Genomic DNA, 15,923 nt, shown 5'->3' on the forward strand with positions numbered 1-15,923 from the left:
CCTGGAAAGCTAAAGGATGTGAATTTGTGTATTATAGTTAGAAACGATCTAATAGCTTGCTATTGCCAAGAGGGGGAGGTCATGCTCTCTCTCCAGGCCTCATGCTTTCATTCCCTACCTTGTGCATATCTGCACTGACTACACTCACTGTTCTAATTCGGCAAAAAGATGTGTGGGTTTTTTTTTATTTTTTTGTGGGGGTAGGGGGGAGGGAAGAGTTGAACTGGGAAAGGGTCCAGTGGGTTGTCAGAGCTGGTAAAAGAAAGAGATGGCAAGACCACCAAGAAAGAAAAAGAGCAGGTAAGTTCTCTATTTGCTCTCCCTTTCCTTCTCCCCACTATCCCTTCCTGGGCAGTAAAATGTTGGTTCGTGTAATATGTAAATTCATCCTAATGCAGCAAGGAAAAACAATCAGTTTATTTGGGCTCTTTGCTGTACGAGCTTGTTGCCTAGACGCATGAACACTAGTCCTAGCATGAAGGAAGGACAGAAGCATGCGCCCAGGTATGAAGAGGGTGGGACTGTGACAGTACTGATTTATATCAGTTTAAGCTATTATAGATATAGACTGACAAAGGTACCTCAGCATTGGGGCTACAAAAAAAAATGTGATAAAGCAACTTTCATAACTCTTTACCATGGCCAGATTTTTTTTTTTTGAAAGGTGGGGAGGAAACCACAAACATATTTAAGGTTACCAAAAGTCAAATATTTCAAGCAGACAGTAATACGTGAATGAATCTAGAAATAAATGGTTTCCATTAATGTGAAAGTAAACTGCAGAAGCTTATAGTTGTGATTCATCAGCTAATTGATGTGTTCTCTGCACTTCTGTGGTTTTGGGAAATGTGAGGCATGTATCCCTCTTCCAGGAGCACCCAGCTTGTGTGCAGGATGTGACCCATGCTGCCTAGGGCAGGCAGTTTGTGGCTGCCCAGAAGTTGTCAGGAAGTGTCAGAAATACAGTCTGTCAGCATCTGGAGTGTGTGTTTTTGTTTTTGTTTTTCTTCTTCACCTTCACCCCATGTGTTTAAACAGAAAGATGCCTCAGAGCTTGGCTGACTCATTTGGTTTTTTAAAATTCATTTTAGAAAAGTAGGCAAGTAAGTTCTGTTTGTGTTCAAATGACCTAAACTGACTTGCAAATCTGGACCAGATTTAAATTAATATGTTGGTTTGTTTCCAGAGTTATATCTACAGTTCCTTTAATTTTTTTTATTAGATCAAGCCTCAGAGGTACAGGTGACAATGATGCTGACTGAAAGCTGTAAACTCAGAGGACTTCATCACAGGTGAGCAATAAGCAGTGTTTATAAGCAAAACTGTATCTGTGTGAGCTTCAAATACTGGTATTTAAAGCTTCTACAAAGGGGGGAAATGATTTTTCAGAATTCAGAAAATTTTTTTGAGTTTTTTTTATAAGCCATAAATAGCTGAAAAGATTTTTAAAATGCCCTTTTTTGTGTCACTTTAAAACAAAATACTTGCTAGATATGCTTCCTTCTACAAGAGTGCTTATGGTTTGTTGGTATGGTTTGTTTTTTTTAATAGCTGCACAGTCAGTAAAATTGATTGGTATCAGTATGTGAAAAAATGGGGGAAGTATAGTTTGGTCTTTCAGGTCTAGCAGTACAATATGGGTGGATATTCTTTTTCTGTGTTTACTCTTAATTCTCAGTTATTGCAGAAGAAGGTGCTGCAGGCGCTTGTTAGCTTACGTTGGTTCTGGTGCTGGCTAGTTGTTAAATGTGGTGGGTTCTTACTGATGATGAGCAGAGTAAGCTTATATGCAGGCTGACTATCTGTTTAGCCAGTTCACCAGTCTGTCTTGTATTGCACATAACGTAACATAGAGTACTATGATTAGGTACTGTCCTACACAGAGACAAGGAAATCCTTTCTAGGACTCAGCACTCATGTACTGTCCTTGTGTGGTATCATAACATCTCTGATAGGATTTATTCCTAAAGAATTACTTGCATGATTTCTGGGGTGATGGCTTAAGTTTTTAAATCAATGCGCCAAACTGCTCGAATTAATGGCAGTTTGGCAGCTTGAATTAAGGGCTGAAAATGGCCTTAAAGATTTTAATTACTAGCAAGGATGCAGATAAAAAGAAACCCGTACTGCTTTTCAAGTCCCTGGACTGGTAATTAATCTTCTTTTTACTAGTAATGTGAAGGAGATGAAAATAGCTCAGACAGAAGTAATGAGTTCTACAGAGCATGTTAAAGTTGTTTTTCTAAGAATTATTATACTTAAGACCCTGTCTAAAAGACAGGATTGCTCTTTTTATGAGAACATGGAACTTCAGTGTTCCATTTTAAAAATCACTGGAACTCATCGAAAACTTGCTAATGTGCTTTCAGTAGAAGACAGTTTCTTAAAAATTAAAATGTTTCAGGAGAAAATTGAAGCTATTTGTAGTTTGATACAAGTTCATGCAAGTTTATGTTTTGATACCACTGGAAGATGTTTATAAACAGTGCAGTATGGGAGTTATCCGGCCCATGAAGAGGAATGAAACATCTGTATTAAAACTCCTATGAGATACTTCTGCATTTAAGGTGCAATTTAATATTAAGCTGGCTCAAAACTAAATATTTTTGTACTGGCATTTTCAATGGAACAAAATAAAGCATCTTTTGTTGTTGTTTGCCTTTTTTTTCTTCTTCTTCAAGACTGCTCTGTAATGGAACAAGATATTTTATATTTACAGTTGCATTTAAAGAGTGACATTATTCACAAAATTTTATTCCATCTCTTTTGGACCAAGTGAAAAATTTGGGGGTTTCTTCCTAATGGGAAAAGATCCAAATGTCTGCTTTTTTATTTATAGACTTCATATATACATATTAAAAACTTCAGTTATGTGGAGACCTTGTGTTCTGCATCTCCTAATGCAAGATTAATGCTTTTCTCTTCAGTATTGAGTCATTTTTAGTTAGTGTGTTTAGGGATCAAGAAGATTTTTGTCAGATTTCAACTTTATAAAACTGGGAATCTTTGTCCCTGTCTTCCAGGAATCTGCTACCTATTACTCATGTCTGTATAGAAGAGGGAGAGAAACCAATGGTGCTGCTGCCATACATGAATTGGGGGAACCTTAAACTTTTCTTGCGACAGTGCAAGTTGGTGGAGGCCAACAATCCTCAGGTAAACTCAAGAAATCTAACTTCCTGACCACTCAGATTTAACGCGGAAGACTTAGTTTCTCATTTATGTATGCAACTTAAAAGAAATAGCTGCAGTGTTCAGCTTTCCTGTCTCAACAATGAAACAACTGGCAAGCAGGTTTCCTAGCAAGTATTTATCTTGATTCATACATGCTCTTAGCTGCATGTATGACAACTATTGAGAGGCCATGAGGTTGATTTAAACTCTGATCAGGGTAGTAGCTGATGCATCAATATGTTTAAAAAAAAATAGAGGAAATAATATATGATCATGGATTTAAGTTACAATACATAGGGGAGAACTGTGTTTGGACAAATTTAAATTCACCTTGATTTCTTTATACTTAATAGATTATCCCTTAATGTACCGCTGTTCTTAGTTAAATTGTTTTATATTAAGCAGAAGACACTTTAGTAATAAATTTCTAAGGTGTTGCTGTATATTTTCATAGGCAAAATAGTTGAATTCATTTAGCTTTAGAGACTGAAGGGAGTGTTCTCCCCAGATTTTCCTGCTGGGGTGCTCTATAGAGTTTGTAACTGTTCACTGTTTTCAGTGAAAGCTGCTGCATCTATTTCATGAGAAGTGGGAAGGAAAAAACATTAGGTGACCACATTCTTCTAAAAATGCCTTGACAGCTCTAACTGCAAAGTCAATATAAAAACAGGAAAAAAGGAAATCTGAATAACAGTATTTACACATGGATGTATCTGTACAGTATAACTATCCTTCTTATGATTGCCTTGTCTTTTCTTCAGCTTCACCTTGATTTGGCTTTTGTCTTTAGGCTAAAGCAAACACAAAGTGAAATCTGGCTTGCTGAGGTCAGCATCTGTCCCTGTTAGGTACCCGATTTCAAGCTACCAGTGACTGCCTACCTCCTTGTTAATTTACAGGGCCGATAAACTGCTAGGTTCTTTCAACTTTGATTACCTCTTCTGCTGCTTAATCTTAGTTATAAATCTCTGTGCAATGCACTCTCTTCTCCAAGAATTTAAACAGGAAAGGCGTTTGTAATCTGTATTACGTCAAACAGGAGTTGCTACCGATTTTCCAAATAAAATCTATATAAGATACTATGTCAATCGTAAAATGTTATTACCCTGATTACTTTTTAATAACAAGCTATGACTGTACTTCCTTAACTATCAAAAAATGAGACATTTCACGACTTGATTTATTCTAAGATGGAGCCTTTCTACAAATATGCAGAGCAAATTTCTTGGTCTTCTGAAATAAAATCTGTTTCTTCTCCTTATTAACAATCTGTTAACAAACCAGCATATTATTGTTCTAATTCAGTGTTTGGTTTATTTTACTCCGAGACTTGCAACTTCAGTATGTCCCCTTACATATTGGAATTTCTGGAGCACTGTAGAATTTGAAAAGTGCAGTATAGATATCTACAAGGATTTGAGATATATGTAACACATGTGCACGCACAGATATGTATGTATGGATGAATGACTGTTGAATTGTAAAAGCAGATGGAGCAACAGCCTTTGATACTAGTTTTCAGCTATAATCAATGAAAATATGGGCTGCTTTTTGTGCTCTAACTGAAAATGTATTGGTTTTCAGAGAAACAGGAAGTGAAAAGTGTGGTAAGAAGGTAAAATTTCCGATTTTTGCCTACGTTCACCACTAATCAAACGAAAAGCTGTCTAGCAGTGAGGAAGGTGTAAGTTGGAAATGTTCAGCCTCCTCCTGCAGTATTGCGATGACTGTTCTTCTGTGCTCTTGTAGGCAATTTCCCAGCAGGATCTTGTACATATGGCTATTCAGATTGCCTGTGGAATGAGTTATTTGGCCAGACGGGAAGTCATTCACAAAGACCTGGCTGCTAGAAACTGTGTGTAAGTACTAAATGGGGTAGGGTCATCGGGCAGAAAGCATTCCTTTGCTAGCTAGGGCTAAGATGGACTTCCTCTAATTGACCCAATCTCTACTTCAAGACATGCTACTGTTTTTGGTTTGTTGTTTTGGTTTTCCTTTTCTTCCAAAAAAGTAGTAGTCTTGTCATTAGAGTTGTTTTCCTGTACATGGAGGTGAACCAGTATGCTTGGTTTTTAAGAAAGCAGAACACAGAACATTTTTGAAGACCCATTTGACTTACATGACTCCTTAAGCTTTAATGGAAACTTGGAATATCTTCTGCAATTTACCAGTGGATAGATTTTTATATGAAATTATTATTTTCCAGTTTTTTTTCTTATCAAAGCCATTAGGCATTTTTATCTAGTAAATTTCTTAGTTATCAAATGATGGGTAGATATGCATGCACTACTTAAATGGTAGGAATGCCAAAGTAGGTTTTGAGACCATCTTTTGAACAGAATGTACCCTCAAAATATATAGAGGTTGTTTTATGAATTTGGTGGGGTTTTTTATAAACCAAATCATTCAGAGCTTGCCAACTGTGCTCTTGCTCCACCTGGGTTAATACCTAACAAGGAGAAATATAGAAAATACAGGGTTCAGTCTATACATACCTAAGCACCTGAAAATACCAAAAGGGAAGGTTAGTCCATGAGCTTCATCTTATGAGATCTACAAGTAATTGCAGAATTCAAGTACCACAGTAACTTTTCAGAATTCAAAACAATTTCTTGAAGCCTGCAAATCATGTTCCTAACTTGAGGAGAAAGACTTTTCCTTCCCCTTTTGCACCTTTATTCTCTTCTCTCCTTCCCCCAAAATAAAAAGTGAAGACATGCACTGATCTATTAATGAACTAGCAATGAAAGGAAAGTAGAAAAATGCAGTCTGCTGCAAAGGACATTGACAGGAGCTGGTCTTGTACCCCAGAGTTCTATCAGTCAATGAAATACTTTTTAATGAAGTAACTGAACTACTTATAATTATACGGTCTTAACCTGAAATTCGGTATTAGAGGTGATTTTTGATTTATAATGATCTCTGCTTTACCATAAATTTCATTTGTGAAGCAATACATTGTCATAGGACGACTGATTCATATCGTTCATTCTTCCGGTTACAATGCTTATCTTCCTGCAATAAATTAAAATGCCTCATGGTCTACTCACTTTGCTTTATTCTTACATCTGTTGTTTTGTGAAATCCTTATTGATAAACTAGGTTCTGTCTCAAAGTAGCTTTCTCTTTCATCTCTTTCAGCTTTTTGCCACCTTCTTGATTGTTTATTTTTTTCCATACATGTATTTGCCAACATCTTTTTCAGTGTATCCTTGGAAACATTGCTGGGATCCGCGGGCATTTGTCCCTCCAGTATCTTCAACAAACAGCTGTTGAACCACCATGTTGTACCTCCTTTTGATTTGGGGATTTACTTTGGTTGCTCTCCCACAATCCTTGAAGTTGTTGAAAGCCCAATTTCTATCTTTGCACTTTTTGTGGACTTTGCTTACAGTCTACCAGTGTGCACTTCTAGTGTGTGGTCTGCCTTAGAACCATGCTTCTGGTGTCTGTTAGAGACCTCTGAATGTCTGTTTCAGCAATTAATAGTAAACTGTAGGTCAGGTCCTGCTCCTGAAACTTGGACCAACTTCTCTGCCTAGCCCCTCAGTTGTCTTGGGGATCACCATTCCTGCAACTCCTGTCCCTCATGCCTCTTTTTACAAAATCACTTAGTTCTCTCGGATGCAATTTTTGGCCCAGTTCAGGTGTCCCAATAAGAGCCAGTAATGCAAGATGTTGCATCCAAAGGGGGTAAGAAAAAGGGCTGAGAGACACTTGAGTGTTCACGCTTGTTCTGATATATTTATTTAACTACAGCACCAATCATATATGCACCACTAGCATTGAATACCGTTGACGCAGCAAACATTGAGACAGAGGAAGCAGTGAAATCTGCACTGAAGCCATCCTTTGTGCTTTTGAACATGCACCTTTGAGCCAGTCTAGCAGAATCTTTCCTAGCTATGGGGTTGCATAAGGAAGCTGAGTCTGATAGCGTTCCTTAGGATACTCTTTTCTTAATTCCCATTTGCTTCCTTTCTGCTTAATATGTTGGAGAAGTTGTACCACAGGAGACAAAGATCATAAGTAGCGCTTCAGGGAAACAACTATGTGGCAAGCTCTCATTTTAGTACAGTGAATTAATTACCTCATGCTCTTCATGTGCGATGGGTCAGAAGTTCTGACAGCTTGACTCTACCCTTCTGGGCTTCAAAGTTCAGCCTCTTTTTGAGCTGCTATACATGTGATCGTGAGTGCTGGCAACAAAAATCATGATTCACAGAGTACCTGGCGCTTTCTTCTCCAAAGGAAATTCAGACATGAGTTAAGTATCTACTGATTAGTTCACCCTTTCAAGAATTCTTGGGTTAGCCATAGATTTTAGATAGAAGTAGGTTACCGGTTGCCAAGGTTTTTTGAAGTACTTTGTGTACCCCTTTGCTTCCCAGGTGTGTTCCTGGCAATACCTCTGTGAGGTGACAGGCTGAGAGAAGTTGGTATGAAGTGTATCAGGCCTATGTATATGTGTGCCAGCTTCAGGTAGGCAGCCAGGATTGCAGTAGACTTTGCAGATTTGTTAAGGGGAAAATACTTCCAGTCTCAAATGCCTGCGGTACAGTCAGGCCCAGCTAGAATGGAAAGTTACCCTTTGTATTGTATTTGTTTGTAGACCTTTAGGAACTTCTCTGAATTTCATTTGCTTCTCTTAAAAGAGTGACCAGATAAGGAAATATCCTACTCTATAAATTTTGAGGGCAATGGACAGAATTGAAAGTGAGTAGGAATGGGATAAATAAGAAGGTCTATGAGATAAGGAAGCAGAAAACACAAATCAAGCATTTCTTTTGAAATTTTCCTCATCACAATAAAGAAATACTTGACAAAGTCAAAAGACAGCAAACAGTGGTGTGTTTATACAAATATATATATTTTTGTATATTTTTGTCACAAGGTGTTAAAGCCAACATCTTAACCATATTCTGGAGTCAGATGTTTGGGAACACTGAATTTTGTTAGTTGTTTTATTTATTTAAAAGAGCATAGACTAACATTCCAGAGAAATTAAACAAAAAGTTGGCAAGTTTAATCTGTAAATACCTGCTAAGGGCTTTTGTGCTTTTTGAGGTATCTTTTGTCAATTGAAAGTAAGTTTCACTTAGCTAGTATCCTATATATGACAGCAATCAAAATGAATTTCTTTTGTTGAGGCAGTATTTGTGTGAACAAATGATACCTTATTAGAGCAAATGATGTTTGATTAAAGACAAGCTTTCAGGCCACAAATGATAGAAGTTGCTTTAATAAGATATCACTAGCTCTTTAGATCATCATTGCTACAGGAGTGCTATAGCTAAATATTTGTTTAATGGATTGAAAAGGGGATCTCCAAGGGAACATGAATAATTTAAGGGAGTTGTTTGTTTGCTTTAACTGTACTTTTCTGCACTTGTAAATGTTTAATTTTACTTAACCTAAGACTTCTGATTTTTCTAGTGCTTGTCTGTTAACACAGAATAAATACCTTCTTAGATAATATTCAATAACCACAGAATAAGCATGCCTTGATCTAGAAGAATGCTAACACTTTGAAATGTTGATAGTGTGATTAGCATTCCCCAATAAAGTCCTGAGTATGAAACTTAAGGTGGAACATAAACATTTTCTCAAACTGTAATGCCAAGTTTGCTAAATACTTCCTGTTCTTTTAAATTAGCATTGATGATGCACTTCAGGTTAAGATTACAGACAATGCGCTATCGCGAGACCTATTTCCTATGGATTACCATTGCCTGGGCGATAATGAAAACAGACCAGTTCGATGGATGGCTCTTGAAAGCCTGGTTAACAATGAATTTTCCAGTGCTAGTGATGTGGTAAGTTTTTCTTATTTACTTTTTGTAAAGGTATCTTGTTGTTTGTTTGTTTTTTTTCTTCCCTCTTAAAACCTTTTTTCAGCAATTTGAGAATAATGGCATTGAATAGAATGGTGAATTGAATGAATGGTGAATTGCATAGAATGGTGACTTGTACAGAAAAGCAGCTGTACGCCTGCTTTCAATGCTTGCTGCCACTCTTGTGATAGATGGCTTAAATGTCAAGCAGGTACTGGTTCTTGAACATTTCCTCCTTGAATGAATGATTCTTGAACACTTCCTCCAATCTCCCATAGGAGAATGGCTTTGAATTTGGGATAAACAGATGAAATTGTCAGTGTTACTCTTGTACTGGGCAGCCCCAAACTGGACACAGTATTTCAGATGCAATCTCACAAGTAGGGAAAAGAGAGGAAGAATCACTTCCCTTGACCTGCTGACTATACTCATACTAATACAGCCCAGAATTCAGCTGGCTTTCTTTATTGCAAGGGCACACTGCTGATGCATGTTCAACTTGTCCACCAGGACCCCCAGGTCATTTTCTGCAAAGCTGCTTTCTAACCAGTCAGCCCTGGCCTGCCCTGTTGCATGGGATTATTCCATCCCAGATGCAGGATTTTGCATTTGCTTTTGTTGAACTTTGAGGTTCCTGTTAGCCCATTTCTTCAGCTTCTTGAGGTCCTTCTGAAGAAGCTAAGTCCTCCAGCCTATCAACCACTCTGCCCAATTTGGTATCATACACAAAATTCCTGAGTGCACTTTGTCAGGTTGTTAATAAAGACATTAAACAGTATTCCAGAGCGATGCCACTAGTAACCAGCTGCTAGTTGGACTACTACTGCTGATCACACCAATTTGAGTCCGGCGGTCCAGCCAATTTACTGTCAACATCTCACCAGCTTGGCTATAAGGTTTCTATGGAAGACGATGTCAAGGGCTTTGCTAAAGTCAAGCTGAACATCCATTCCCCTCCCTGTGTCCACTGAGACCATTTTCTCATTGAAGAAGGTAGTCAGGTTAGTCGGGCACGATTTGCCCTGGATAAAGTCCATACTGGCTGTTCCCAGTCACCTTATACTTTGTGTGCATGGAAATGGCTTGCAGGATAATTTGCTCCATAATATAATCAGTAGCTGATGTTAGACCGCCTGGCCTGTAGTTCCCTGAATCCTCTTCCTTGAATCGAGTGCTTTTTTTCCCAGTTGTCAGGAGCCTCCTCCAGTTGCTGTGACCTTTCAAAGATGATAGAGAGCAGCACTGCAATGACTTTGGCCTGCTCCCTCCGCACTCTTGAATGCATCCGGTCTGTTCAAATAGACTTGTGTGTGTCCAGTTGGCTTAAGTGTACCCACAGCAGAGAATAACAGAGTTAGGGTGGTGCCTCAGTCCCACACACTCTGCTAGTAAGTCAGGGACCTCACAAGCCAGAGGGCAAACCTTCCCAGTAAAAGCAGAGACCAAGAAGGCATTGGGTACCTCAGCCTCTTCCATATCCCTGGTTATTAGCTCCACTGCCCTGTTGAACCTTAGGCCTATGTTTTCCTTAGCCTTGGTGATGAACTTAGAGAAGCCCTTTACATTTCTTGATAGGTTTTAACTCTTCTGAGCTTTGGTTTTCTGAACTCCATCCCTATACACTTAGGCAGTATCAATATATTCCTCTCAGGTAGCCATCTCCTGCTTCCCACCTTCTGTTTCCTTACTTTTTAGTGTCTGAGCTTAGTCAAAACATCAATGCTGGCCTTCTACCATGCTTGCTGGACTTCCTGCACATTAGAATGGACTGGTTTTGTGCTTTTAGGAGGTTGTCCTTGAAGATAAACCTGCAGGAATTTGAGCACTAATTAATGATGAAGTACTTGTCCATATGAACTGTTTTCCTGCTGTGGGGGTGTTTTCTTTTGTAATGATGTTTGCCTTAAGGTGACTACATCCAGAGATTGTAACTTCATAAAATGTAATTGTTTAGAAAACTTCTGAAAAATTCTAGTTGTGTTTGTACATCTCTTGCTTGAATGAAGTTGTCTGGTTTTTTTTCCTCATTGCCATGGTTTCTGTACTAATGTACAGGCTGAGGGGGTGAGGAAGGAAGGTGTCAACTCTGCTAAGGAATACTTCTGCACTTATTGGAAAAGTAGGGTTTTTGTCGTAACAAACTTGAAGACAGAACAGTAAATAAAAGTTAGTTATAACAGCACATTTTATAATACTATACTATTATAATACAATTATATGTATTATAATACAATATACTACTAGTATATTGATTTCTTATCTTTTTAAATCTGGAATATGAAAGTATTCACTGTTTGTGAAGATTGGACATGGAAATAAGAGCTTATATAACACTGACAGTGAAATGTAGAATTTTAGTAGGATGAAGGCACCTCAGTTTCATGTGTGAGTCACCATATATTCCAGACAACTTTAACATGCAACTGTATGTCTTAGAGTAGACGCTAAACATTCAGCTTCAAATATAATGCACTATGGAAAAAATTGTGTACCATCACTGCTCATCACTTGGACATGGTACTTACTGGTCTAAATTCTGCTGTTGGACATCTTGCATGGGAGTTAAATTTCCCCTGTCTTCAAAGACTCGTTTTATCAAACTGAAAACGAGCAGCATGGGTTACTGCATTTCCTGGCATTGATGGAATTAGACCCTTGTTCTCAGGAATATGAATTACAGTTATGAAGGTGCCTTCTAGGCTGAAGGCTGTCCAATAAGTGAATCGGAGCAGAAGGTAAGCAAGTTTCAAGATGCATGTAGATTCTGTGCTCTTTATCTTTACTTGTTGCTGTCAGACAAAAAAAAAAAAAGCTGGAATGCAAAACTTCTGTTTTGCATTATATAGGGATAATTGCAATTCAGTTTCTAATAAGCAATTCATATTCTTAACTTTTTTATGCATAGCTATTTGAGTTTTATAACATGCAAAAATGAACAGTTTTTCTGGGCACAGAAAGCATTATCCACCCTAAATATAATTATGTTTAGCTGGAGACTCTTTGTAAATATGTAGGAATATGTTTTTGTCTGCTCATTCAGAACAAATCTAATTATCACTTGCATGTAACTTGTAATCAGTGATGAAATCTGTTACAAACATTTTAGCTACTGTCTGTTAAAATGCAATTAGCCTGTGTTCTAGCCTTGCTTTTTGGATGCATTTCCGTAGTGTCTTTTTGCTGGCTCGAGAGACTTCTAATGTGTTCCTCCACTGCCAACAGTTATGTTAGTCAGCTGAAACATGGAAAAACAAAACATAATTCCTGCTGAATTTTCATTCTGCTCCCCTCCCACATAGATATGAAGCTCTGTTCATTTTTGTCATTTACATGCAGTTGCTTATGGAATTAAAAATAACTACGTTCTTAAAGTAGCTTTGCTTGAATTGCCTTTTATTCTGGTGCTCTAGGTGCAATACTGCCTGTCTCATTTATCTAAACTGGCAAAAATAAAAAGGATGTCCTCCTGTGCCTTTCCACACTACTAACAGATGGCTGTTCAGAAGGGGGCTTAATCTGTGCCCCTGCCTTTCTTTAGCTCTGAGCTTCTCATCAGTGCCCAATGGCAACATCCCTTAGTAGACCACCCCTTCCCCAAATAAGCCTCTCGTTGATAAATCCAATCCTTGCACAGAAGGCAGCACTGCCAATTTTTAATATACCATGATGGTTGCAGCACTTGTAATTTAAGCTGTGAGTCATCACCATGCACTATCAGCATCATCTGTTTTGTCACTTTGGACTCTTGATAAAAGCTAGTAAATCATTTTACTTACACTGTGCTTGTGCTTGAAGTGATAGTTTGATCTTCATCTTTTTAAGCTTCTCCTAGCAGGGATGTCAGCTGAACAATGTGTTGAACGCTCATCCAGCTGTCAGGTTTACTTAGATTAAATCTTTGTTTTTCTTGGGAGTCCTCCTTCTGAGTGTATTAGTACAGATAACTTGATTTAGAAGAATGATGGTTTGATACAGTCTGCTCCTCTGAACCTTCAAATTTCTTGGACCTTTCTTGAAGAATTTGAAGAATTCTTGAGGAATAATGTTTTGAAGAGTTATAATATTATAAGTGTTAATTTTTTTAAAAAAAAATTGGTGTTTCTTAGATCTGTTAAGCGTTTAGAAATGTCAGACTGGAAAAATAGAGTAAATATGTTTTTTAGCACTTAAAATCTTAGTGCACTAAGTTTCCTATTTTAGTTCATCTTAACATCTGTTCTGTGTTTCTTAACTGCCCCTATTCAACATGGCAATACTTTTACTTGAACTTGGATATATGCTGCATTTATGTGAAACTTTCTCACTCTGAATATAGAACTGTTTTGTTTTGAGTGCTCGTGACTAATTTTGTACAATGTCTGAAGGAGCTCTCAGTCTGGTGTGTGCTGTTAACATGGTGCTGCACACGATTTCTTTTTAGTGGGCCTTTGGAGTAACACTGTGGGAGCTGATGACTTTAGGACAGACTCCATATGTCGATATTGATCCCTTTGAGATGGCTGCTTATCTAAAGGATGGATACAGAATCGCTCAGCCAATCAACTGCCCTGATGAACTGTAAGTGTGTGTTTACCAAGGGAGGGAAAAATGTCTATTTTGTAACCGGCTTATTAAGCCAACCTTGTCAGTGAGAGAGCCAGCTGGGTCTGCCTTCCCCCTGCCAGTTTGTTTTGCCTTTACACTGACCCTAAATGAGTATGTGTGTGGCTTCACAGTGACCTGCATTAAGGAACTCACGCAAGCTAAAATTAAATGTTTTTTGGTGGTGTTGAGTTTCACTTAATCCTCACCCAGCTCTTCTCCTTATTCTGAGACTTGGGTGAGATGGGGATAATCAGCAGGATGGGAGGAAGGAAGGAGGCAAAGGGGCTTTTTTGTTTGTTTTTTTAATCCAGCTTATTTTTTTGTGGAACTATAGAGTAAGAAGCCACTAGGCTTTATAGGTAGAAGGAATTTCAGTTGTCTTAAGACTAAAGGAAGAAATATTGTGTGAAATGGAATTCAAATAGCAACATTTGAGGTACATATTCAGAATCTTAAGAGATACGGGAGAATGTAAGAGCACAGGCACTGCCTTCTACCTCACATGTTCTTCCAGTTGCCCTTTCTTTAAACCTACCACAGAAGCACTTTAAACTATGCTTTGAAAATACTTCCATTTCTGTTGAATTATGTATTGCATCCTCCTGGATTATTTTTGACAGGTTGTATCCTAAATCAAACCAGCACCTCCAGTCATAGCACATTTATTGATCCTTCTAGCTGTCTGTCTTCTGAAAGAGTTGTTCAGCCTAGCATGTCAGAAGATAGAGTTTTCTATCTCTCTCTCTCTCTCTCTCTCTCTCTCTCTCTCTCTCTCTCGTCAGCAGGTTTTCTAGTGGCAAATGTTTCTCACTTTTAGGTTTGGGGCTGTGGTTGCCTAGTGTATGTTCTTATGTCTTCCACATATCTTTGTCCTGCAGGTTTGCTGTGATGGCCTGCTGTTGGGCCCTAGATCCTGAAGAAAGACCCAAGTTTCAGCAGCTGGTGCAATGTCTAACTGAATTTCATGCAGCATTGGGAGCCTACGTCTGAAACTCCAGAAAAGATTGAATTCAGTAATTAGGAGAAGAGATGGCATACATTTCCAGTTCCATGCATCACTTGGACTTGCACACGTGATGTGTATAAAGCAACACCAAAGGGAGAAAGCACTTCTTCCGAAACACTGTGCCTTAGAATGCTTTAGTAGCCTGAAGTTTTTTTAAGACCTCTTGATGTTGAATATTTTCTAGATATCACTTTTGCTAAGTTAAATCAAGACCTTTTTATTTGCCAGCAGGTTTTTTAAAGTATAGTGATAGTGAATCTGAACACATGATTTGGATGGACTTTGCACTGTTACAGCAGACATGGGGGGTTTGGGGGTTTTTTGTTTTTTTTTGTTTGTTTGTTTTGAAGGGTATACGGAGCTGGTAGGAAAATGAGGATAGGGGAGATTAATGCAAAAAACATATTGCAGAAAACTCCCTGCTTTTTAAAAATGTTGAAACTGAATCTTTATGACCAGCTCTAGTGTTTTTTCTTGTATGTATCTGGAATAGCTTTTTAGTATCAACTTTTTCTATTTTGAGACAACAGCACATTGTGGTTGGATCCACAAGCGGCATTTTTTTTTTTCCTCTCATTCATGAATGGTTTTTTGAAGAGCTGGTCTTCAAGATGCAATATCCTCTTTTTAAAGCAGTAAGAGATTATGTAAAAGTGATTCCAGTTTACCTCATACAGAGAGTGGTAAAGGTGGGGAAAAAATGTTGCCCTTCCTTGTAGATAAAAGGCTGATGTGATTTAAGATGGTTCTATGTGCTAAATAGAGGCCTTCAGAGAAGCGCCGAAGCAGCCCTTATGTGGGAGTCTTTCACCGCAGACTTCTGGATTGCAGTTTCTCTTTTTGAAAAGGTACTGGTTGTTTTTATGGGCTTTTATAGCCTGAAATGGGCTTAAATATATAAATATATATTTGTAAAGACACCTGGCAGAGTAAAGAATGTTTTTCTATTTACACCTAATGTGAAAGCTTGGTCCCTCACCTTGACCTGTGTATTGAATGTGCAGGTTGTTTGTTGTTGTTGGGGTGGAGTTGGCATGAAGACAAGAAGGATTGCTTCCATCCCTGCATAACTAGTCTCTGAGACTTAATATATTGTCCTGCTACCTTCTTTATCACAAATTTCCATTCCACCCCAAGTTTCCATTCCACCCCAAGTTATTTTGAGTTTAACATTAACTAACAGGAATGAACAAGGGATTTCAGGAAAATGGATGGAAGTCCATTGATTCAGTCTCAGATTATCTGAGAATTCTTACCTTAGCATAGAAATAACAGATAACTTTCAGTTCTCCACATGTACTGTAGATTGCATCCTGTACTGTAGA

At 38.2% G+C, this 15,923-nt stretch overlaps 1 protein-coding gene across 1 annotated transcript in view; it reads left to right on the plus strand.

The window, feature by feature from the left end:
• Nucleotides 1–15,549, plus strand: part of RYK (receptor like tyrosine kinase) — a 62,575-nt gene extending 47,026 nt beyond the window's left edge. Inside the window, exons 10-15 of the mRNA XM_067302126.1 lie at nt 1,223–1,292; nt 3,024–3,156; nt 4,924–5,033; nt 8,831–8,990; nt 13,429–13,565; nt 14,471–15,549. Of these exons, the coding sequence (XP_067158227.1) occupies nt 1,223–1,292; nt 3,024–3,156; nt 4,924–5,033; nt 8,831–8,990; nt 13,429–13,565; nt 14,471–14,582 (722 nt within the window). The 3' untranslated portion in view covers nt 14,583–15,549. The remainder of the gene's footprint in view (nt 1–1,222; nt 1,293–3,023; nt 3,157–4,923; nt 5,034–8,830; nt 8,991–13,428; nt 13,566–14,470) is intronic.
• The last annotated feature ends 374 nt before the right edge of the window (nt 15,550–15,923 follow it).

Source organism: Apteryx mantelli, chromosome 9 (genome assembly GCF_036417845.1).
Source record: "Apteryx mantelli isolate bAptMan1 chromosome 9, bAptMan1.hap1, whole genome shotgun sequence".
NCBI classification, from domain to species: Eukaryota; Metazoa; Chordata; class Aves; order Apterygiformes; family Apterygidae; genus Apteryx; species Apteryx mantelli.